A 27,073-nucleotide genomic window follows, 5' to 3' on the forward strand; every position below is an offset into this window, starting at 1 on the left:
GTCAAGATAAGAACTTTTGGACAAATTGGCCAACAGTTGGAATTCAACTTGGGACTGGTACAATAGAATGATTGCATTATAGAGATAATTCCCATCTGTACTTAACTTCTGATCAAACACCACTGGGGCATATAGTTATTATAGATGTATTATAATTATGCTATTTAGCTCTCTTTAGTTTTGAGCTGCAGGCCTAATTAGCCCTCCACAGAAGCTAGCTTAAACGTCTGCATAGGGTGCAGCTTTTAAGATAGTCTATAATATTGTGATTGAAATTTAATAAATGGAAATTGTGTTGTGGTTTGTTAGAGTGATCACTCTGTTCCTGCTACTACATGACCCTTGTGTAACTTTAGTAGAGTGCCCATTGTTGTAAACATACAGGTCAGGTCTCCTGGTTAAAGATGCCTCCCCTTCCTCCCTTTGAAAAGCCATCATGGGTTTTCTCCTCTTTCAAAGCCATAAAAAAAGAATAAAAATGTAATTAAAGTTATTTACTGGAGACTGTAGCCATAAAAAGAAATCTGTTCCCATACAAACAGTAAAGGAATTTTTTTTGTTTGAGTGCAGTTTTCTTTATTTTTTCTCCCATTTTAGTTTATCATGATTTGTTTATCCTGACTATGGTGTTTTGGGGGCATCTTGTCTATAAGGAGAATTTTTCTCTTGAAACAATTTCTGCAGTAAATCTTTTTCAAGTGTACATGAACATTTAACTATAATTGTACACACCTATATTTCATTCAACACTCTAATTGACACATAGAAATTTATTTGCTTGTCTAACAAGAAATGACAGGGCCAAATAATCCAAAGAGTTCTTTTAATACCATTTACATGACAACTGATAATATCTGATGTGAACAAACTTTTCAACAAAAGTAAAGTAATGTTTCCAAAAGGTTCTAGAAGGTCTTTGTGAATTATATTCCAATAAGTAAAGTGGAATAACCATGTTTATTTTTTAGGAATTTGACAAGCTACATATCTAATCTAGATGCATTCCACAAACACATTCAGTAGAACCTGTGAGAGTTAATATTCTATTGTTTAATTAATAACCAATTTAGAAGGAATTAACTGAAAATAATAACTAATAAACAAAAACATTTCTTACCTTTGCTCTATCAGTAGGTTCATTTTCTTGTCCATTGACAATGTTAGGGCATTCTTTGGAAACCACACATAGAAATTCTACATGGTCTTCAGTTCCATATGTGTACTGTGAACCAATGTTTATTAACTGAAAATGAAGTAAAATAATTACAGAACCAATAAATATGACAGAGTATTCTACAATATAACAAGGAGAAATTTCAAAGTTGAAAATTAAAATTTTACTACATCCATGAAACTGCTATTGCTGATGATAATGTAATTGATAAAATGGACAAAATAATTATATCATGTAATTATAATAAATACATTTAAGTGTATTGATGCCCAGAGAAATAAGACATTCAAGATTTGGTAAGTGACTGACAGAGGATATTTGTCTGGTTGCACATCTCTAGATAGCCTCCAATAGAGTGATATTCTGGACAAGATAGGGTTTCCAGACGAGAGATGCAAACTGTAAGTGTGGACGTACCATAGCCATAGCATTAAACAGATAGCTCATGAGTGGCTGACAAAGGTATTGCTGAGTGAAGCTAAGGCACCCTCAGCCTTTTTGATGGATTTAAAAATATGGTTTTGCTGACAATAATACCTTGCTTGCATCCACTAGCAAGTATCTTCAGGTAGGTGTTGAGAAGGGAGTGGGTAAATTCTGGGTTTTCTAGAAATACATTTACTTGTTTCAGTTATTGGATGTGTAACCATATCAAAGAACTTTTAATCCATCAAATGGATCCCAGTACTTCTTTTGAGTATAGTACTTATTTTATCAGTTCCTTTCTTTGTAGAACTACTAAGTCACAGAAATGTAAACAAATCAACACTTGTTGCTAAATGGTGCCATACACGTATGCACGCACGCACACACACACAGAGTTTCTGTCAACCAGATTCACTCACAAGGTATTGGTTGGCCCAGAGTTATAGTAAAAGACATTTGCCCAAGTTATGAAGTGACCTACTTCACCACATAGCCATACCTGCACCTAAATATACATATCTGTGTGGTTGAGATATTTGCTTTACAATCGTAGTTTTATGCTCTGTCCCAGAGTATAGTATCTTGAGCAAGTGTCTTTTTTCATAATCCTGGGCCACCTAATGCACTGACAGTGAATTTAGTAGAGAAGAACTATAGAGAAACCAAGTGTGTGTGTGTGTGTGTGTGTGTGCAGACGGGGGATTGTATGCTACAGCGGCATTGTCATGAGACTCTGCCAAAGATATTCCATTTCTTTAATTAAACTGTTACATTTTTCACCTTTGGTCTCATTGTTATTCACGTCTAGCATCTTGGATATGAAATGTTGTAACAAAAATCAGTGCTAGCTATAATTTCTATAAATAATCTGTATAGATAACCTTAACCTTAAGTGATATAATAGCACTGCTAAGACAGTAGAACATAGTATTGACTTATAAAAACGTTTAATATACTTTGTAGTATATTATAGTTGCATAACAATGTCCAATGTCCATGTAGGTCATTAATATTTACATATCAGCTTCCAGGAATGTCTTTAATATGTAAAATTGATATATCCAATAATGTTACATTGCTATATTTAGCAGCTATTTAGCGGATGATTAATGGGTTCGATGGGAGCTGATAAAGGAGCAAAAATTCCTGAAATATAGTACATATGCTCATTACCCATTTTTTATCTTTGATCTTATTGTTGTTCACATCAGGCATCTTGGATATGAAACGTCATAACAAAAATCAGTGCTGACTATTATTTCTACAGAAAATCTGTAGAGATAACCTTAACAAGTGATCAACAACATAACGATGTCTTCAGTATAGATACAGCAGAACAGTTGAAACCAATGTAAGAATAATGTATATATTCTTGGCAAAACTGTTGGAGTGGCAGAATCATAGAGTGATGGACTGAAATAACTGAGTTACAACTCTTTATGTTCTGAATTCAAATCTTTGATGAAGTCAACTTTGATTTCATCCTTTCATTCTTCATGGAAGAGAAAAAAGAAATAAACTAGTGATGAATGCCTCACAGGCTCAGAACTGAATGAGTACAAGTATCAGGGTTGATTCTGATAATGTATCCTCAATATGAATGGAAGTGCAATAGAAGGTGGAATATAGTTTGCTGGTACTAAACCATACTCAGGCTGACTGACTTGTATTCTTCAACGATCTATGAATGAATATTAGTAACATACAGGGACTCATTCAATCAGTTATAACTATTTTCTTCCCTTATAAATGGTGTTGTGTGTAGACAGTTAAAAATTAGTCATTATTGTCATTACTAAGAAGTAACTTTCCCTGCCTAGGAATAACTTTGTTTTTCATTCTTTTCGATTCAGTTAATTTTCAAAGGTTGATGAAAGAAGTACTTGGTCTGGACTGAGTAAATTGTATCCCCTGTATAGCTCCCCTATAATATGTGCCCTACAATATATGCAAAATCATTATGATTTTTATTCGGATGTGATGGAGTTAACTGGAACTGTAGAGCATTGGGTTTTACAGTATTTCAGTGTGTTCTGCTCTATTCAGTGTTCAAAAAAATTTTCCAAGACTGATTAAATAAATTCCAGTAATACAATAAAGTCTATTCAGTTAGCAATATCCCATACCAAATAGTCATAACTGTCATTGCTATTTATGTGACATCAATATTTGTTTTACATAATGGATGATGGTACTTTCATGTATGATACAAGAAACTTTGATAAATATTCAAAAATCTGTTCATATTATGAATATTGTAAGAAGAGTTAAGTAGTGACCTGTTCAAATTTCCAGCCATCTGACATAGTTGATACCATCTGTGTTAATTCTTCCTCTGAACACTGAAGTACTCGATAGACATTCTTCATGTGAGTCTGTAATAGAAAGTGAGATTTGCAATATAACAATAAACCTCCACCAGAGACAATATATATGTATATATGTGTATATTTATGTGTATATATATATGTATTATATATATATATATATGTATTATATATATATATATATGTATTATTGAATATTTGATCAAGTTGTGTGAAGAAATTTTCGGATACAGTCATGCAAAATTTCTGAAAATCCGAGTAAGAGGCAAAGTGACTGCCATATCATGTAGAGGAAAGTCTGAGTAAAAGCAAAGTGACTGTCATATCGTGTAGAGGAACAGATTGTTATTGAAATTTACAAGAATCGCAGATAAGTTCGATTTTTTGGAGATCCGATGAAAAAGTCTTGAACTTACAAAATATGTGTATGTCCTTATAGTTCATAATCCAGTTTTGTGAAGAGATTTAGGGTACAATCATGCATGTATATATGTATATATATAAATGTACATATATATGTATATATGTGTATATATATATATGTATACATATGTATATATATACATATACAACAACTCTCTTCTTTTCAGGCGCTGAATTACATCTCTCCTCCTCAAACCTCACCCCACATTACCTTCTCAGTTTTCAGAGTTGGCACTGTCAATGTTGGCACACTGAAGGGTAGGTCTAGTGAGATTGTAGAGATGCTTGAAAGGAGATAGGTTGATGCATACTGCATACAAGAGGTAAGATGGAGAGGTGTTTCAGCTAGGATCCTCACAGGCAAGGTACATAGGTATAAAGTCTTCTGGCAAGGTAACATGGATGTTGTAGGGGGTGTAGGCATACTCGTTGTGGAGAAATGGGTGCATAAGGTCATAGAGGTTGTCAAGGTATGCGATAGAGAGCTTAAGCTCAGGCTAGTCCTACAGAATGGCACAGCTACAATTATCTCCGCCCACACCCCACATGTGGGGCTACCAAATGATTAGAAGGACCACTTTTATGATACCCTTCTACAGGCTACCTCAAAGACGAGTGGCAATGACCTTATCTTTGTGACTGGAGACTTTAATGGGCGGGAATCGGGTATCTTCACTGGGGTACACGATGGCCGTGGTATTGGCACTCGAAACGATGAGGGAACTAGCCTACAGGAATTCTGTGATGCATGTAACCTTTTAATCTGCAACACTAACTTCAGGAAGCCAGACAGCCACCTTATAACTTATTAATCAAGGGACTCTGCTAGCCAGATTGATTTCATCCTCACCAGACAGCGGGACGCAGGGTTGCTCTTAAATACAAAGACCCTCCCGGGTGAAGAATGTACCCTCCAGCATAGGCTAGTCGAGGCCAGAAGGATACCAGAAGCAGACCAATCCAGAAACGAAGGATTTGGAAGCTAAAAAACCCTTCACATGGTCAGAGATTTAGGGACATCCTCATCAAGAAATTTGATGAGAGGGAGGAGGAGCTACAGACGTTGGACACAGAAGGTAGCTGGAAATTCCTACAGGACAGCTTGCTGAGTGACACAGACCAAGTCTGTGGATGGTGCAAAGTCCCTTCCAGACCTACAAGGGGCGTTCAATAAGTAATGCCCCTGGCCCACTTCCCATAGCAGTAGAGCAACAAAACTTGGCACAGTTATTAGTCTTTTTCTACATAGGAACCACCCTGAGTTACGCATTTCTCCCAACATTTGATGCAGCTCTGAAGACCATTTTTGTAGAAGACCCCATCTTGGTCCTCCAACTACGACGTGACTTCAGAAATCAAGGCTGCATCATCTGGGAAACGCTTTCCTTTCAAAAACAACTTCATGGCAGGGAAGAGGTGAAAATCAGAGGGTGCAAGGTCAGGAGAGTAGGGGGAATGCTTCTGATCTGGCGACACACGAGTTGTGGATCGGAGCGTTGTCCTGCAGGAGGAGGATGCCTTTGCTGATCTTGCCCCGCCTCTTGATTTTGATAGCTTCTCTTAATTTCCTCAAAAGTGAAGCATAATAGACTGCTGTAATTGTGACACCCTTTGCCAGGAAATCTGTCATCACTACTCCGTCCTGGTCCCAGAAGACTGTGAGCCTGGCCTTGTCAGCAGAGGGCTGCACCCTTGCCTTCTTTGGAGGAGGTGAGTCACGGTGCTTCCACTGTATTGACTGGGCTTTGGACTCTGGATCATAATGATGGACCCAGGTTTCATCCTGTGTAATCAGTCTTTTGAAAAATTTTGACTCATCTTCTTGGCACATCTCCAAATTCATCCTCGAGCAATCGACGCGTTCTTGCTTCTGGAAAGGTGTGAGCAACCTGGGAATCCATCTGGCAGAGACCTTTTTCATATGCAAATGGTCATGAATGATAGTTTCCACAGACCCGGTACTAATCTTGACCTCATGGGCTATTTGGCAAATAGTTATGCAAATAGTTATTCCAAAATGGCAGCCTCAACTTGACGGACAGATGCCTCATCAATGGCAGAAGGGGGCGACTAGATCTGGGAGCTGTTTCCACAGAGTTCCGACCATGTTTGAATTCACGATGCCAGCGTTTTACAAGGTCATATGATGGGCATCATCACCATAAGTTACTTTCATTTCATCAAAAGTCTTCTGTGGTGTGTGTCCTTTCAAATACAAAAACCGAATCACTGCTCGACACTCAACAGGCTCCATTTCACACTTGACTCAGTTCAAACACTTGTAAATCAGACACCACAATTAGTTCAGAGCTGTAATTTGCCACTTAATCTATAGAGATATAATGTTTTGCACATGCAAAATTTCAGCGAGATCAAACAACTGCAAGTGGGTCAGGGGCATTACTTATTGAACGCCCCTCGTAGAGTTACATGGTGGTGAAATAGTACAGTAGACAAAGCCATTAGAGCAAAGAAACAGGCCTGGAAAGCCTGGAGGGGTGGGGGTAGCAGGGAACTGTACCAGGTAGCCAAAAGGGAGGCTGGGCGGCAGGTATACATAGCCAAGGGCGAAGCAGAAAAGAAGTTTGCCAATGCCCAGCGACGTGAGGACCAAAGAACTGAGGTATTTCGGATTGCTAGACAGTGTGTGAGAATAAATTGTGATGTCACAGGAGAGAAATGCGTCTGCATGGATGATGGTGCACTTGCTTTCAATGTTTCTGAAAAGAAAGAGGGTTTTATATATATATGTGTGTGTGTGTGTGTGTGTGTATATATATATATAAGAGAACAAAGTGTACACATGCCGAAATGAGCCAAAATTGAGAAGATGATCCGGTTCTTGACTAAAGATAAAAGGCTTTGAATGACCCGTCCGTGTTTTTTGTATTGTCTATCTGGATGTTTTGTCCTGTTTTGCGTTCCTGTCCCATTTTGTATTTTATATATATATAATAATAATAATAATAATAACATTAGGGTGTATAACTCCAAACTTACAGGGAATGTTACAGCAGAAATTCTGCTTCAACAAGTTCTGTCCAACCTATACAAGCATGGAAAAGTGGACATTAAATGATGATGATATACAACTGCTGCATGTGTGTGTGTGTGTGTGTGTGTTCGTTCACATTTGCATTCTTTGAAAGTCAAGAGCTGCAAGTACTGATGCAGTAATCACTTCTGTCATCAAATCATTCTTTGTTTCATACCATCAAAGATGTGAAATAAGAGAACTCTTACTCGAAGGATTAGTGAGAGGAAGGCATCTGGGTGTAAAACAGTGCTTCAATAATATATTTGTTGGACCCATATTACCATTGTAAAATGAATGTAAAATATATATACATATATACACATACATACACACATACATACAGACATACATATACATACATGCATACACACAAGTGGGGGAATAGTGTGTGCTTTGAATTGGCAACTGTTTCAGGATACCCAGTACAATTTATGTCAAATCTGGAAAACACACATCCACTGAATGATTCCAGTATTGTTATTTGAAACACAGAAAACATCTCACCTGGTCTTGTTTGGCATTCCTCTCTGTGATTTTTTCCTTAACAAGTTTTATTAATGGAGTGATGTTATAGAATTCCGCTTCTTCCAAGACACCTGAAACATACAAAAGACACTTCAACAATGAGACAAAAGGAAACCTGGAGCAAATTTCGCTAGGGAAGAAAAGTTCTGCATTGAAAGAAAAACAGAGGAAACATTGTTGCTTTGTATGGGATTATTGCTGAATAAACAATAAAAACAATAACAACAGCAAAATCATCATCATCATCAACAACAGCAACAACAACAATGGCAATAAATAGTGGCTAGGAATTTCATAATTAAGTGCTTTCCATATAATAGATATAACAAAGAGAGAAAGAGAGAAAAGGAAGGAGTAGAAAGGGGTGGGGTAGGTTATGATATTCATAAGGTATGTTGGGAAACAGTGTCCGAATGGTTATTGTTTGAGAAAATGGTGGTAGTGGTGGTTTGGTGATGATGTGTCTTGTAAATAGTAGTGTTATTATTGCTGTTGCAGCTGTGTATGTAGTGGTAGTAATGAAGCAGTGGTTATTAGTTTTAACTATTGAACTGGAAAAGAAAGAGACAGAGCCCTTAAGCGTCATGCTCCTCAACTTGGTCAATGTTGATGGAGTTAATGTTTAAGGTAATGAATGACAGGGAGTAAAGAAACCGTCTGAGTGCATATGTGCATGTGTGTGTATGTGAGTGAGTGTGTGTGTGTGTGTGTGTGCAGCACTTAAATTTTGTAAAGACAGTCATGTGCTCACTGAAGAAAGCTTTCAAGATCTCTGTCCATGGCAACAGTACAAATGTGGAGCGAGGCATCCAGGTTTATGTGGATAATGCCTCTGTACAAGAGTGAAAGATACAGGATAGCAAGTAGTCCTTAATGAAGAGAGATGAGATTTGGAGAGATAACCAAAAAAATGACACCTGATGTAAAAGAATATTTGTTACAGATGTAACATCAATGCATGCATGCCACAATTTCTTGTCCAGGATATGAGAAGACAATGGAACTCATAGCATTGTTTTTACTGAAGCTGCCAAAAGCGAGAAGCCATTAGTGTGTGACATGTAAAGTAATACTATAGAAACCATATTGGTGATATATGAGAAAGGGTTCAAATGTTTGGTGATATGGATTGTAAGTGGATGATAATCTGATAATCTAATGTAAAGGCAGTGATGGCTAAGGTTAAGACAAACAGGAAGAAGTTAAAAGTATTTGGCAAGGTGATGCATTGTTAACAATTGAGAAAGAGTTGACAAAACAAGTCAGTGGAAAATGATAAATGATTCAGTCCCAATAATGTTAATGCGAGGAAAGAGGGATAAAGATAAAGAGTTGTATATACTGATATCAGAAAGCTGTAAAAAAAATGTATTTTGCAGTTTTTATAGCTTGTAGTGGCTTAGCAGTTAGGATGTTGGACTCTTGATCTTAAGACATCCCATCCAGGTGGGGGGGATATAAATACCACACAAACCAGGAAACAAACCCTATGAATCTATATGACTTGGAAAGGTGCTTTATCCTTTAGCCTAGTGGTTTCTGATAGAACAATTTGAGATCCAGGCAGGGCTGCTGTAATACTTAATGGATCTAATACACTGTTTCTAGTGTTGATTGGATGTGGTGCCAATGAGTGCTTTACGTATGCTTGAGCATCATTCTTTCTTTACTGTCAATATGTCTTGTACGGGTGCTGTGAATATTGTAGAAGTGTTATCTAAAATTACTAGTATTTTTAACTCGCGTGTAATGAAGTCTCTTTGTTGTTGAGTGTGATGTTCTTGATAAAGAAGATGGTGAAATTGGAAGGTGCTATTTCTAGTCTCTTTCTTTGGAACTAGTTATCTATGCAATTATTGACATTGTTATTGTTGTTGTACAGCTGTGTGTGGGAGTGGTGAGAAGATATGTGATGCCATCTACATGAGGCAGGGTATATGTAAATTTTGGAGATGTCATCAAATTGTATAAGTTGTTGATGAAAAAATAGATTCTTGTGGATACACTGTCTGGGATATTGCCGAGTTTAGATACATTGAATAACCTTAGAAGTAATCAGTATTTCATATTGTTTGTTGGTAAGCTTCTGTGTCTTTTGTTTACAAGTGAGTAGCAAGTTAAAATGATGCCGATTCTTCAAGTGACCACAATAAAGAAGTATTTTATCATTTCACACCCTATTAGCTTTAACAGATCCTCAATTTAATGTTTATCTCTGTCAGTGACATCAATATAGTCAAGTGGTCTTCACCCTCTATTAGGGTATAAACATCTCCAAAATATAACATTTGATATCATTTACTGTTCAGCACAATAGCAGAGGCCATTAAAGCCAGCTCTGCATTGAGCAATAATACTAGATATTGTTGGAATGTATCTATAAATCTCCTCTTTTGTCTTGTGCCTTGGGTCCTACAGTGCTGACAGTAAGAAAGACTTCCTTACATGCAAGGGACGAGCCTATAATGCCTGTAACAAACTAAACCATTTGGTATTTCAACAAAGTTAACAAAGCTTACTTTCTTTAGGACATATGCAGAGAGCATTCTTCTCTGTGGAGCTGAAACCTGGAGTATGCAGGAGCTTAAAGATTGTTTACATGGTATATATACCAGGCTTTTCATGAGGGCAGAAAACATCAGATGGTGTGAGCACAAGACCAAATTGATGCTGATGATATGCTGATGTCTTGCAAACAACTTGCACATGCAAGTGCTACCAGTCAAAAGCTCCGTATACCAGAAGCCAGCAAGTGTATGGGGTCATCAGGAGAGAATGCGTGCCATTTCGGGGCCTACCTCTTGATGGCATCAATGCGCACCGGCCCCCCTCACTAATATGAGGCCCCGCTTGCTAGATCAGCTGGTTATGAAGTTAAGCTCAATATCCTTCTAGCCATTGCTCATCGTCTCTTTTTAACCAAATCTAGTGGCTAGGCCTAACTCATCGTAAAGTCAATACCACCATGACTGATATCCAATCATTTCCAAAACATCCATAAATACTACAAACTCTTTAATACTCAAAATGTTATGGTTAGCAACTTATGCTTAGATAATTTCACTTCCAATATCACACATCACAACCATAACAATATGACAAAAACAAATACATACAATCATTCAGGTCACATCTCTGATTCAAGGATACCTTTTCTACCATCAGTCAATAAAGGATCTGTAAAGGATTATGGGTATTGTTCTTCCTTGCTGACTAAAAGATAAACATGGGGGGGGGTGTACATGTATGTATAGGCATGTCTGTTAGGCACAGGCATGACACCTTTTAAGTGTCTTCTACAACAGGCACAAGCCAATCAATGCCTTATCTGTAAAATTTAGCAGATACAAGCAACATGGAAGCACATCTTTGTGTGTATGTTTCCTAGTCTCCACACTGACACTGAGCAGTGGTGACATTTTTGTACATCTCTTTAAACCATAGATTTAAACATGCACACACTTTTATCCTATTTACAGGAAGCTACCTCAATGATTACTTCAAACTGTCACCAATATTCTCCAAAACTGAATGACAGAAAGAGACACCCCCTAGTGGAGTAGGGCTGATAAGGGAAAGTATTTTTGATGTTTAGTTCTTATTAAACATCAGAAGTGATGTGCAAAGCATGTCTCCTAGCATCACTGTAATGTGTGGAAGAAAACATACCTTACATGAAAAACAAGTGAAGGATAGGAAGCAAGATGGGTATCCAGCTATTGAATACTGTCTCTACTAATCTCATTCAACCCATGCCAGCATGGAAAATGTGAACATAAAAACAGTGTGTGTGTGTGTGTGTGTGTATGCATGTATACAAACACACATAGCAGATGCCCACACACATTCACATATATGTAACATTATGAGAATACATATGCACACAGGCAGGCTGACAGACAGACTGATGTATGTATGTATTATGTATATAGGTTCATTTATATTTATACTTTTATCATCAAATATATATGGAGATTGTGGTAATTGTGGTTGTGGTTTAATCTCCTAGTGAGCCTTGTTTGAACAGACCTGCGATCAATGACACTGAAACCAACACCAATATGTCTCCCCACTCTTTTATAAGGTTCTTTCATTTTGTGCTGTGGTGTTTTTTAGTTGATGAAATTGGTGATTTTGGGGAGAAAAATTGTTGCTGACAAAAAGAGTAGAAATGTCTTCCAACATTGCTTTTAACAATAATGCTGTCTAGTGGTAGAAACACACCACTGAGAGAACCTTAAATTATAATCTAGAGGCATGTAAATAAATACCACAAGGCATTTATTTCAACAACCATCTACTTGTGTCACACTATTAACAACTGATTGCAGATATAGATATAAGGCTACAAATTTGGTCTTGGAGTAACAAGGATTAGATCAATGCCACTACTTGACTGACACTCATTTCATAAACTCTGAAAGGGTAAAAGACAAACTTGAACGTGGTTGGACTTGAACTCAAACAGGACTAAATATTCTTAGTCAATAAGTTTTATAATTTTTTGTAAAGTGTCATTGCTTTTTTTTTTAATCGAATTCCTTATATAGGCTGCTAATGAAATGAGATTAATTTACATTGCTAACTTTTTTCAGGAAAGGATAAAGGTTCACAGTCTTCTCTAAAAGCCAATTTTCTTAGAAGTTATTTCATACAATTGGTGTTATATATTTGTTAGTTTTATACATGTTTACAAATTAAATGACATTCGAAACTTAACCAATAACCATGACAATATCAATAATTCCTTTATTACTGATTCAAAACCAATAGGGACAGTATGAAGGAAGGGCCTTCCATAAAAACAATAAATAGAACAAGACATGACAAAATAAAAATAACAATATAAATGTGTATAAAAACTAACAATGATTGTTTGAAACATCTAAAAAAGGAAAAAAAGAAGAAAAAACTGACTTTCAGAGGAGAATGTGTAACCTTTATCCTTTTCTGAGGAAAGTTAAGGATGTAAATTAATCTGAAACCAGGTCACAGATTTGTTGTAGAAAACTTGCAACCCATACAAGGTATTAATCTAAAACAAAACCAATAGTACTTTACAAAAAGTAATAAAATTTGTTGACTAGGACTGTAGAGTGGAGTTGGAAGGGTGATGGGAGACAGGGGTTAGGATGGAGGCCCATTATATCCCCTCTAGTCAGCCCTGCTCCACAGGTGGCATCTGTTGTGTCACTGGTAACAGAAGTAATCAGTAAAGTAATTTCCTGTGAATAGGATAAAATGTTTTGTCTACATCCATTTGTGTAATGTGTATATGATTATTAAATAATAAGATGTGTATTTAATACATGGGTGGGTCGATTGAATGATGAATGATAGAATAATAAAGTGAGGAAGAAAAGTTAGAGAGAGGAAAACAGGGAAAGATAGTGAAAGGGAGAATAGACACTTTGAGAAGGTGTGAGTAGTTGATGAAAAGGGATGAAGGAGGAGGGAACCAAAGAGGAATAATTAACATACATGTCACTGTCTTTTGACTTTTATTTTGTCTCTCTAGTATTCCATTGTTTGTTTTCAATTTTCAGTTAATGAGAGAGAAAGCCACATAGTTTTACTACATGCTCCACTTCATGACACACCACATCCCTCACCAACAACTACTAACTTGCTACTGCTGCTGCTGTTACTACTGCTGCTACTGTTGTTGCAGCCACTTCCTTAACTTATGGCATCTGTAAAAATGTATGAAGACTTGTTTGTGTGCGTGTGTACGTTTACCCCCCATACACTGACAGACACACATTTATACATACATTTACACAATATTTACACACAGAATAAAATACATGTATATACATAAAATATACACAAATATAATATATGTGTTTGTAGATCTGTGTATATAGATCACTTCCTCTCTACTAATGTGTGTGTGTGTGTGTGCGCGCACACACGCACGTGCATGCAGAATACCTGCTGGCTTTGTCAATTCCAGATTAGATTCTGTGTATTGATTCAACAGCTATTGAACAAGGAGGAAGGGGAGGGGAAGGGAGTGGAGGAGGATACTGCAGTGGTGAAAGTGATGGTAGATGTGGTGGTACAGGTGGTACAATGGGGGTGATAAATACAGTGGCTATGGTTGAAGTAATTCAGTGGTGTTGGAAATAGTGTAGAAAGTGTGGTGGCTATGGTAGTAGTAGTGGTGATTGATGGCATCATTAATGGTAAAAGTAGCTGTGGAATCAGTAGATGATGAAGGTAAAGGTAATGTACATGGTGGTATTAGTGGTGCTATAAAAGTGAGATTAGCTTTTTGAATTAGTTTGCAAAGCTTTTCTTTTACACCCTTTAAAATTCTTCAATATTATTAGAAAATAGAATTAGAATTGGCAAGGATGGTAGAGTGATTTTCTAAATGCCCCTTCGTTCCTAGTTCTCTGCAGTACCAGTTATATTCAGTTGAGATCACTGACAACACTCACTTTCCTTAGTAGTTAGGCATAACTGCCTCCTCATCACTTAGTGCTTCAGATCTAACAGCTAAAAATGAAAGTTTTGAATGGATTTAGTATTAATCCATGAAAATGATACATACATGTCAAAAGATCCAGTCTTCAATAATGTAACAAGTGTGAATAATATTGGTTCTGAATTTTGGCAGAAGTCCAGCAATTTTGGGGAAGGGGGTAAGTCTGTTATATTGACCCCAGTACGCAATTGGTACTTATTTTATCAACCTTGAAAGGATGAAAGGCAGTCGACCTCAGCAGAATTTGAACTCAGAACATGAAGACAGACAAAATGCTGCTAAGCATTTTTCCCAGCATGTTAACGCATCTGACAGCTCGGCACTTTAATAAATAATATTACTGACAATAATAGTGGTTTCTTAGTAGTTCAATGTCACACATTTATAAGTGAGTGGTACAGCTGGTTAAATAGGTCCTAGTACATCCCTACCATTGTATTAATAGCAAAAAGACAAACCAAACAGTGGCATTTAGTTCACTACTACCATCTACTACCACCACTTCTGCTGCTGCTGATTTTTAAAATAATTATGCGACTACATATTTTCTGGCAAAACCTACAGCATTTCAACACCCTTTAGTACTGGTGGACATGCTTACAAAAGCAAAATCATCGTAGCATCCATGACTTTTGAAAACATTTTTTCACACTCAGAATAATAAAAGCGTGGAATAAACTACCCACATCAGCTGTTAACTGTCAGGACACTGTATCTTTCAAATATTAGAATATTTGAAAGATATATTAGAATACAGTTCCTGAAATACAACAATACTCCTGATCTACTTGTACACCCTTTTCTCTTTATGGATCTCTTGATGTTCACTATCCTGTCTTTCTTCACTTGACTTATATGTCTGCTTTTTGCAGCCACTTTTAACCTTTGCTGATGAGATACAGTGCACTGGAGCACTGTAAACAATATATTCATTATTATTAAATTACCCCAGTACTTGACTGGCTCCTTATTTCATGAATCCTAAAAAGATGAAATGCTAAGTCAACCACGGCAAGATTTGAACTCACCACAAACTAACCACTGCTAAGTATTTTATCTGCCAGCCACAGCTCTTTTAATAATACTCCTTTCTAATATAGGCACAAAGCCTGAAATTTTTGGTAAGAGAAATAGTGGACTACATCAAGCCCACTGCTTATCTTAATGACCCCCACCCACTCCCTAAAGGATGAAAAGCAAAGACAGCTTCAGTGGAATTTGAACTCAGAATGTAAAAATAGACAAAATGCCACTATGCATTTTACCAAATGTACGAACAATGCTGTCAGCTCACTACCTTAAATGATAATAATAATCCTTTCTACTGTAGGCACAAGGCCTGAAATTTTGGGGGAGGGGATATAAGTTGATCACATTGACCTCAGTACTTGACTAGAATACTTTATCGACCTCAAAAGGATGAAAGGCAAAGTCAACCTCGGCAGAATTAGAATTCAGAACATAGTGTCATACGAAATACTAAACATTTCGCCTGGTGTACTAACAATTCTGCCAGCTCGCCAGCTTTAATAATAATGATGATGATGATGATAATTGCCCTGATCTTATAATGTACATGTTTAGTCTTGATGTAAAAGATGGGCTATAGCAAATATTCTGCTCAATACCACAGATTTGTTTGTCAGTTGCTTGACCTTAACCAGTTGAGTATATATGTTCCTTAGTGGCTGACAATATGTACATCTCTGAACAGCAGAAGTAATGGGGGAGCATCATAGCCATGTGTTCGGGGGAATCCTTTGGAGTTTGAATAATTCACCTCTGAAAATGTGGGTGTTTCATTCAACATCTTTAAACAACCCTTATTCAGGGACTTTTTGAGTAGGATGGGTTATTCGCCCTGAAGAAAATTTTAACTAGGCCTCCACCTGCAAGGTCATGCACTGTTTATCTAGATATGAGATCACCGTGTCACACACATATGGTTGTGATGCATGTGCATCAGACAGGTAGTCATGATGGGTATATTGAGTTTCGTATATTTGTACCCCAGTGTCACTTTGATGGCATGTACTGCTCTCTCACTCAATGATGGTGACAATGATGAAAATAATAATAACTAACTAACCAACCAACCTGTACACACTGGGACACAAATATGGGCAATTATATCTGATAGTTTATTTTATCAAGTTCAATGTTAAGAATGACAGACGTAGTTAATCCTGGTGGGACTGGAACTCAAGCATTCATGGAAAACCTATAAACAAAGATCTAAGGGTTCTGTCATGCACTGCCCTTCCTCAATAGTAATCAAAGAAATATATACGTGAAGTCTCTATCTCTTCCCTAACATTAATTTAACCATTTCTTTTGTGTTATTATTTTAATGGGGTACAGGGAGAGAGATAGTATAGATGTAGCAGCAAAATACTTCAACCAGAGTGTCACCTCCCCAAGCTTTATGGTTGAGTGGCAATTTGAACTCAACTGTAACTATATTAGTTATTTGCATGATGGCATAGATTAGCAGGAGATTAAACTAACCCAGGACTTGACTGGTACATTATTTTATCAATCTCCTGAAGGATGAAAGAAGATGACATTGGTGAGATTTGAACATAGGTGGTGGGGGGGTCCAAAAGGGGTCCCAGGGAGTAACATCCTTGCCTTCCTGAGCTAGTAGTTTTCCACCACATTTCTTAAAAGCTTTTGTAGAGGCCATGGTCTTGGGACTACTCATATCCAGAAACTAAGGTTGGAGGTAAGCAAGAGCATACGTCCCATAGAAAATTTAGCTCCAAAAAAGCCTCATGACAATAGCAAAAATGCATGAGCACCAGCCAGCCAGCCCAAAGGCTGGAGTGGGCTGCACCTGTTGCCTCAAAAAGGAAGGTGCAAACCCTCATCCTGGGTCATGCAAGCATGACTTGCCTTACGATGGCTGAAGGCCTGAGGAGAAGCTTGGGTTGAGGTTGGGAAATTGGAATATGGGCAATCTGCATGGAAGGGGAACTGAGGTTTGTGAGGAATTGAGGAAGAGGAGGGTGGATGTGTGCTGTGTACAGAAGGCTAGGTGGAGGGGCCAGGGTGCAAGATTTGTAGGGGTCAAGGGAAGAAGGTACAAGTTGTGGTGGTCGGGGAAATAGCAAGGGGACTGGGGGTGTGGGAGTTTTGGTGAAGGAAAAAATCTGTGAGAAGGTGGTGGAGGTCAGGAGAAAGAGTGACAGGATGCCGACAGTAGTATTAGAAGTGGTGAGGTTGATTTGTGGGCATGGCCTGCAAAGTGGAAGAGGGATCGCTGAGAGAGAGAGAGTGGTCCTTTAATGAAATGGTGAGTGGGTGGGACTTAGCTAAGATAGATGAATTGGTTTTAGGCATGAGTGAATTTAATGGACATATTCGGAAATGGATCCATAGCTTTGAGGGTATGCATGGAAGAAATGGAATTGGGAAGAGAAATATGGAAAGAAGGATGTTGTTGGAGTTTTGTGATGAAAAGTAGTTGTATGTGGCAAGCACATAGTTTAGGAAAACAGAGAAAAGGAATGTGACTTTCAGTGCAGGAGCGAATGAGACAGAGATTGATTTTGTGTTGGCTGGCATGGAAAACAGAAAGTGTCTGAGAGATGTGAAGACAATACTAGGTTGGTAGTTGCTGACTTGGATAAAAAGAAAGTTAAAAAGTGTGTGAGAAAGGGAACAGTTGAGAGGAGAAAGGTGTGGAAACTGAAGGAAAAAGAAACAAGGCAAGGTTTGAGGAAAGAGTTGGGGAGCTGGTAAGCATTGATGCACCGGGTTTGTGGAAGGCTTTTAAGGAAAGGGTATTAAAGGCATGTGACAAAGTGTGTGGAAGGATGAAAGGTAGGAGGGATCGAGGAGATACATGGTGGTGGAATGAGAAGGTGAGGGATGCAATAGTGAGGAAGGAGGTGCACAAAGCTTTATGTAATAAAAGGACTGAGCAAATGAAAGCCAAGTATAACATGAAGAATTGTGCAAAGAGGGTGGTTGCAAAATCTATGAGGAAGGAGGGTGATGAGAACCCTGATAGCATGGTTAGGTTTAGGAAATCAATGTAAAAAGATGGAAGAGATGTCGAGGGGGAATGATGGAAGGCTGAATTTTAGTAAGAAGGACAGGAGAAGAATTTGTAAAGAGCATATGGAGGGAATTATGAATGAGGAGAATGAATGAGATCAGAGGGTGGAAGCTGCTGTAGTGAAGGGGCCAGTGGAGAGGATTAGTCGGGAAGAAGTAGCAGAGGCAATGAAGGAAATGAAAACAGGAAAGGCAGCTGGTCCATCAGAAGTAAGTGTGGAAATGATAACTGCAAGTGGAAAGATAGGGACTGTTGTGTTGATGGAGTTCTGCGAGGGTGTGCTGGATGGAGGAGGAATGCCAGATGACTGGGCACTAAGGAAAGGGGGATGCGATGAGTTGGGGGGAATATAGGGGAGTGAAGTTATTGGAGCATGCAATGAAGATTGTGGAAAGGGTGTTGGAGATGAGAATTTGGAAAACGGTGGATGTGGATGAGATGCAATTTGGTTTTATGCTACAAAAGGGGACAAAAGATGCAGTGCTCTTTGTAAGGAGATTGCAAGAGGGATACCAAGGTAAGGAGAAGGAGTTGTATATGTGCTTTGTTAATCTGGAGAAGGCATTTGATAGGGTTCCAAGGAAGGTGATTGAGTGGACAGTGAGGAAGAGAGGTGTACTAGAGGTAATAGTGAGGGCAGTGATGAGTTTGTATGAAGGGGTAAAGAGTTAGAGTTGGATCAGAACTGTTGGAGGAGTTTGCAGTGAAAGTTGGAGTGCATCAGGGATCTGTGTTGTCACTGTTGTTGTTTGCAATAATGGTTGATATAGTGATGGAGGGTGCAAGAGGGATTGACAAAGGAAATACTGTATACGGATGACCTTGTTCTGATGAGTGAGATGATGGAGGGATTGAGGGAGAAGTTTTGGAAATGGAAGGAGGCATTTGAAAGCAAGGGTTTGAATGTAAACCTCGGGAAGACAAAGGTGATGGTGATGAGAAGTGTTACTGAGTAAGTAGATCCATGTGGCATGTGTGGGAGGAGGGTAATGGCAAATATGGTGTTGTAATGGCAAATGTGGTGTTGTGTACGAAATGTGGGAAATGGATTCATGGTAGATGTACGAAAATGAAGAAGGTGACCCCAATACTGGCAAGAGATTTTATTTGTGGAGGGCTGGAGGAACTAGTGGAAATGCTATGTGATGAGGTGGAAATGGTAAGAGGGTTTTGTTATTTGGGAGATAGGATGGATGTGAAGGAGCTGTGACAGCAAGAACAAGACTTAGCTGGGTGAAGTTCAGGGAATGTGGAGCGTTACTATATGGGAAAAGGTTCTCCTTGAAGATGAAAGGAAGGGTTTATCAGAGTTGCATGAGATCTGCAATGCTGTATGGCAGTGAGACACAGTGTCTGAGGGAAAGTGAAATGGCAATTTTGAGAAGGACTGTGAGTGCAATGTGTGGTGTGAAACTATTGGATAAAAGGAGGGCTCAGGGCTTGATGAGGATGCTGGAGGAATTGGTGGAACAGCTGGCAAGGGCAATTCAAACTAATACACTTGTCAATGTTATCTAGTGGTTGCTTTTTGAGATTGTTTGTTATTAAAAGAATGCTAGTTCACACATACAAACATTCACATACTTCCCTTGTACATGGACACACATTCACACATATGGTCACACAGAGTTGAAATGCTGTTTGATTTTTCTCTTCGGCATTGAATGTTCATCATCCCAGAGCTGCCTTTTCTGCATTTTCTCTAAATCAGGTTGCCTGCCATATCTTTGAAATTATCTTATGGCAAAATTTCCTATACAGCAAAGTTTCCTATGGCCAGTTTTCCAACAGCGAGTTTTCCTACAGCAAGTTTTCCTGCGGCAAAAATGTTTATGATAGATGTTCCTAGAACCTTTGACAGAATCCATCAGGTCAAAGTACTCTGTTTTCCTCCAGTGTTCAGTTCCGGCATGATATAGCTCTAAGTCAACAGAATGTCCTGGGTGCTGGCAGTAGTACCAGTGACACAGCTTAGTAACTCACAAAACTAAAAACCTCCCTCGACAGAGAGGGAGAATAGGAGATATGATGGTCACTTTAAGCAAGGTATTGAAATGTTAAATTACAATGTGGGGATCAGGAACAGTTCTATTATTAAGGATGAGGCTCATGGCTACCTTGCATTTTGCAAGGGTAGATGAAGGAAGCTGAAATGGTGTCCAAAAGGCATGGTTCTGTAATGTACCCCCATGTCATCATGGGAGTACATTCCAGAAGGTGAATAGAAAACAAAAGCATTCTTTTACAGACTGAAGGGCAGATGGTAAGATGAATATAAATTAAATGATGTACAATGTTGTCACATGATAGTAAAACAAGGGCAATGCAAACAGATGTATGAAAGAAAGCGGGAGCAAAATGAAGTATGTTCTGCAGGATGTCTAATATCAGGGAAACTAAGGAGGTTAATCTCAAGAGGCTGAACTGCACAAAGGAGGTGATAAACAACTATAACAAATGAGTAGATGTAATGTTAGAGAAGACCTAACCAACCCACACAAACATGGAAAAGTAAACATAAAATGATGATGATGATGAGTCTCTTAACCATATGCAACAACATGGAATCATATTCAAGTGAATCTTCTCCAATAAGTGGAAACTTCTCTCCCCAACACATCTCATGGCCCCATAGAGGAAAAAAATGTAAGAAATCTCAGAACTGTACCTTCTTCTGCTAAATCTTTATTTATAACTAATTTCCCATGTCGTAAGTAATTTAGAATTGGACCAAAGTAAGTTGGGTCTCGATCAATTAGGAATGCTCCAATATCATCCTGAGGAAGAAAGAAATATTAAATGTTATAAGGATCTCAATTTAATCAGAGAGAAAAAACAAAAATAACAAAAAAAAATACATGTTTTTAACTCTTTTATTTACAAAACTTAATGGCATACAACATCTTTATCTAATGCAACATTATCTTTGAAAGGAAATTGGTTAAAAAGTTTTTTATGTTCATTTTGTGTAAAATGTTAATTAGCAATGTTTATACAGTGCTACATCAACTTTGAACTAAAAGAGTTAACTCACTGATTTGCTCTTAGACTACGAGTTATGTTAATAACAGTGACAACAGATTTACATTTACAATTTCAAATATTGCTATGGTTCAGTTACTGAATTTACAATTAGAATAGTTATTTGTAGTGGCTGTCACACAACAAATTGTAATATTTTGTAGCAAAAGTAGAAAATGTTTGACATGAAAAATGATTTAATGAGTTTCTAAGTTATGACTTTACACAAATCCAACACTCATGTGTCAGTGTAGATGTGTGTAAATGAATATCTATAGAGATTTAGATGTATATAGCTGTAGACATATATAGATAGATGTATGTGGAATCTAAACCAGAAAAAAAACTGATGCAGAAACATTTTCAAATGATTTTGCACTGATTCCCATTAAAAATATTCTAAAGATGGCACAAATGCGCAGATACATACATAAACACTACTAATGATAGATTCCTTGTAACTACTTAATGAGTTGTTAGATCAGTAATGAAGGCCAACAAATCCTTATATATATTTTTGTTTCAATTAAATTAAAGTATTTTTTGTTTTTTCTGTGTTTCATTAATGGAAATGTAAAAAGTTACTGTTTTTATTATTTACTTACAATTTACAAAAATTTTATTACAAAAAAATATCAAACAAGATACCCCTCATACTATGTGGTATAAAAGAAACTCATTTCTAAATAAATCTCACCACATAAATTTGTCTCAGAACTAACTTTTTAAGTCTTGAAACATACATGTAGTTTGTAGGAGTTTCATTTTATAGAATACTTTTAAATTAAAAAAGTGAAATAATGAGTTAAACTTTTGCACAGAAATTATTAAAATCATCAGCAATATTAGAAATGAATATTGTAAATATTTACAATATTATGAATGAAAAGCAGTACAAAATGTAGATTAAAAAATGACATGACCAATGGGTCAATAGGCTGACAGGCAGTCATAGAGCACTCTAACCTCCCCCAAAAAGAAGGAAAATAATCTGGGATGGCAAAAAGTGAATAAGGTTCAGCAAACAACCAATATCCTAATACATCATTTATCAAGGATTTGTGTAATTATATTTAATAAAAAATAGTTTTCAATACATTATACAACAGAGAACAAAACAAATCACAGAGAAAAACAAAAACAGCAAACAAAAAAAATTCAAACAAACAATATGCCATCAGAAAATGATGAGTACATTCAATAAGATATATCAAAGAAATAGGCTATTCAACAAAACCAACTTTGACCCCTGTGGTGGCTCCCATGTGACCACAGAAGTGACTGTAAATCAGCTGAGCCCACTCATGCTATCCAACATACCTGAGGTGGCAGCTTCCAAACAAATCTTTAGCAAACATAGAGTTGCTCACCCCTACTGTACAATGTACCTAACATAGCAGGATCACATGATGTTCTAGGTTTTGCAAGACATGAACTGCCTTTTTCTTATCACAGAGAACTTGTATTTGATGTATTCATACACCATACACCTAATAGTGAGCTCTGTCACCTTAGGTTGCTTAGCAATGGTCTTCAAAGACCTACTGGGGCTGTCATTAATGTAGTCCTGGATCTGCTGAACAAACACAGCCATCCTGACAATACCTGGCCACTGAGAAGGCATCACTTGGCCACAGATAACACATCCCTGCTAGAGGACTCAGCTCTTCCACAACCCTGAACATGCAGGACACTACCACATTCAAGAGATTGACCTCTGGCTCACTGAGTTGTGGCTAGTGTCATAAGCACAGCATATCTTTTCATCTCTAATGTCAGGCTGGAATTTGCTATGTTGATGTTGTTGCTATGATTCATAGTCAAATAAGAAAATTAAAATTTGGTGCATGCTGCAAAACTTTGTTAGGTCATCTTCCATTTATACCTGTAGTAATTTATTCACAAATACTTGGTACATTCTGTACATTTTAGAATTTACTGATTTTATTTCCAATTTAAAAATCATCAATGAAATTGGTAACAGAAACTGCACCAAAACTCTGTGTGTGTGTGTGTGTATGCGCGCGTGTGTTTTTATTTCCACATATTTTCTTGTGAAGAATGACACATTTGAGTGAGAGTGATGTCAGATTTATGTCCACTGGAAGCAATACGTTCTATAACTTGGTGGTTTCAATGTGTGATGCCAGTAAAATAAAAGTACAAGAAAAACAGATAAGGAATAGTGACAGTTAGAGCAACCTTAGAATACTGCTTCAACAAGTCTAGTGTAATCCAAGCCAGCAGGGAAGAAATGGACATCAAAAAGGCTGGTGGTGAGGAAGCAAAACATATTGAATACATGATACACATTGCCTAAGAGGCAAAACATGGTGTACATTCTAGTATATAGAATTTTAGTAAAAGTCATATATAATCATAAAATTGGGTTAATGCCGTAACTGATACAAAGTAAACTTTATTCATAATTGTTTTCTATAATACCTGCAATTTCACCTGCAGTTGTAATTACACTTTGAACAAGTAATTTATTTTAAAAACTTTATTTTTATCCCCTATTCTGAGTTCTTTTCCTTACAGTTTTGTTGGTTCATTAAGTTTCCCAAAAGCTCTTTTCAAAACTAAATATTCTACATGTGTTACAGAAAATGATATTGAATAATTAGGTATCACTATGAATTTTTGAAAATATTTAAATGTAACTTCTGCTGTACTTTTTCTTGGAGAGCATTCAAAATGAAACACTTTGATATCTTATTTGTGAAATTTTGATGAATATTTTAGGAAATATGACAATTTGAATGGTCAGTGGATTGGTTGAAATCTTGCCTAATTAGGCTTAAATGAATAATTAGCCATATTTGTGATGTCATATCTTTGAAACTGAGGTGATAATCATCTTCAAATTACACAAATTAATAGTGTCCATGGGATAGCAGTTGCTCATTTTTTTTTTTCAGGGTATTGAAAATGAAAAATTTTTTTGGTAGTCAATTTCATTGCATGTAACAAACAGTTGATTTCGTAATGTTTTCAGACATAGCTAAATCCAAAAGTATAAGCCCCAGAGACTTGAGTTTTGATACATTTATAGTAGGTATAGAATTAAATATATCCAGAGATTTGGGGACATGACACCACATCAATAAAATTATAACAGACTATTAACAATGGCTATAACAGTGGAGTTTTGGATCAGGATACACATATAAGTTGGATTTTCTCCATTTGTTGTGGAGTTTTTCAATTTTTTTCTCTTGGAAATGATGGGGAGAAGCTTTACATGAAAAGAAATTTTGGAAAATTTATGGAGTGTTGTCCCCCCACCCCAACTAATTTTGGCTAATTTTTTTTTTTGCACTCTGCACTTAAAAATGATGGTAGAAGCCTCTTTGATAAACAATTTTTGAAAATATTTTCAGACAAAAACATGTGTGATTTAAGGGAGATTTAGGTGGTGTTTCTAGCACATCCCATAACTACCTGGTACCTTCCTTATTTCTTTGTAACTTTGACATGTATGAGATGATATCAAAAAGATCCCAGATTAGTTCTGCAGCATGCCAAACAGATGGCAGCACATGGTTACATGTGCAGTGAGAGCTAGCAGTGACTTTCATGAGGCAGTGAGCTGAGTGACATCACTATATTTTCTTCACAAGTTGTGAAATTTGTGTTTTTGTGATCACATGTATGCTATAGTCTGTAATTTTATGGACAAGAACAAAGAGCCAATGTGAAATTTTGAGTTAAACTTGGAAAGTCTGCTACAGAGACATTGGGCATACTTCAGCAAGTTTACAGTGACAAGCCAATGGGTTGTATGAAATGTTTCAAGTTGCACAGGTGCTTCAAAGCAGAAGTATGTCCTTGAAAGACGATGAGCAATCTGGAAGACCTGCCACAAGTGTCACTCCTGGAAACGTGGAGGAAATTCCTGAGCTTGAGCATGAGGATCATTGGAGGACAATCAACAATGTTTTGAAGCATTTGAGGTAGGACATTCAACGAAAAGCAACCAGATCTGTGGAGTGCAAAGAATTGGATTCTTCCTGACGATAATGCACCCTGTCACTGAGCTCTCCTCACTCGTGAGTTTCTCGCCAAAAACAACATGGTATTGCTTCTGCACTTGCCCTATTCATCAAATTTAGCACCAGCAGACTTCCATCTCTTCCCCAAGATGTAAAGCAGCTTAAAGGTCACTGTTTTAACATTACTGTTGAGATTAAAAGCGAATCGCAGAAGGTCCTTGACTTGCTTACAGAAAACAACTTCCAGGACAGATTCCAAAGGTGGCAGGAACGCTGAGATCAGTGTATTGTTGCGCAAGGTGACTATTTCAAAGGTGATGATGCTAAAACTTAAGGTAGATAAGTTATTTTTTATTAAACATAACTAGTCTGGGAACCTTTTGATACCACCTTGTAATGATGTTTTGCAATATTTTTATCCCTATGAACACATTTTATGGAATGATAATGTGGAAGTAGCTACATGGTTTTTAACAAAACAAAAATGTAATTTAAATTTTTAACCCCACACCACTGCATCAAGTGAGTCCGTGTGTGTGTGTGTGTGTGTGTAAGAAAAACATAACTAGTAACAGAAAAATATGCTTCCTTTTTAAATCACTGTGGATAAATCCAAAAAATAATCTTCTCAGGCTCTCCAATATTTTAAAATTATAAACAAAAATAAAAGGAGGGGGTGGGTAAAAAAATCATAGATTTTTTAAAATTTTCTTTTGTTTTTAATATAAAAGTATACTTTTCTATTAGTAAATGTTTTTTCTTATACATACACGGACTTCCTGGATGTCCAGGAGGTTGGAGAAACAAGGAATTTACAGGTAGTTGTGGGATGTGCTAGAAACATTAGCTAAATCTCCCTTAAATCACATATCAATTTGTCTAGCATACTTTTTAGTTAGTATGTATGTTTTTTCTTACATACATACGTGTGCGGTGTGGACTACTTGTCAAATGTCAGTTTGACAAGTAGTGTCAGTATGCATTAATCCTATACAAGCAGCCAAGGCAATTCCCTTTTTATTGCCTTTATACTTTTGCACCATATCATGGCCAGATTCTGCAAGGGCCACATTGAATTCATGAGAAATTTTTCATTCTTACAGCATAAAAATCTTGAAGAAAATATGTTCTTTTCTAAGTGAAAATTGATGATGATATTTTCACTTCTATATTTCATAATGATTATCTGACCTCCCCTCATTGATTTTTAAATCAAAATAAAGCAAAAACAGTCCTCTTCATGACTGTATCATTTTCAACAAAAGTTGAATAATAACACTCCAGTGCATTGAATTAGAACAAGGGCTGTCAATCAGCAGTTAAAAAAAAAAGGGGACAAACATTGTGAATGGGTGGAAATATGACGGTGATTGAGGAATCTGGCATGATATGCAAATGTCAGATTTTGATAAAAAAATTATGAGAAGAAAGTTTACATCCAGAACTTTCAAATTATATATAATTGTCCAAAGAAAAAATGTATTTTGAAATGAAAATGATCAAAGAAAAAGTGGGATTTTGTATGGTCAAACTTTGCTTGTGTTTGTCTCCCCTCTACAGTGAGACTTAGAATAATGCTCCATATTGTA

General features: G+C 37.0%; 1 protein-coding gene across 1 annotated transcript in view; it reads right to left on the reverse strand.

Annotated features, from left to right (window-relative positions):
• Positions 1-27,073, reverse strand: part of LOC115215616 (BTB/POZ domain-containing protein KCTD5) — a 57,678-nt gene that overhangs the window by 3,661 nt on the left and 26,944 nt on the right. Inside the window, exons 2-5 of the mRNA XM_029784842.2 lie at positions 21,137-21,245; positions 7,892-7,983; positions 3,880-3,975; positions 1,118-1,243 (exon numbers count right to left, since the gene is read on the reverse strand). Coding sequence (XP_029640702.1) covers positions 1,118-1,243; positions 3,880-3,975; positions 7,892-7,983; positions 21,137-21,245 — 423 coding nt within the window. The remainder of the gene's footprint in view (positions 1-1,117; positions 1,244-3,879; positions 3,976-7,891; positions 7,984-21,136; positions 21,246-27,073) is intronic.

The sequence above is a fragment of the Octopus sinensis genome, linkage group LG9, assembly GCF_006345805.1.
Source record: "Octopus sinensis linkage group LG9, ASM634580v1, whole genome shotgun sequence".
Taxonomy (NCBI): domain Eukaryota; kingdom Metazoa; phylum Mollusca; class Cephalopoda; order Octopoda; family Octopodidae; genus Octopus; species Octopus sinensis.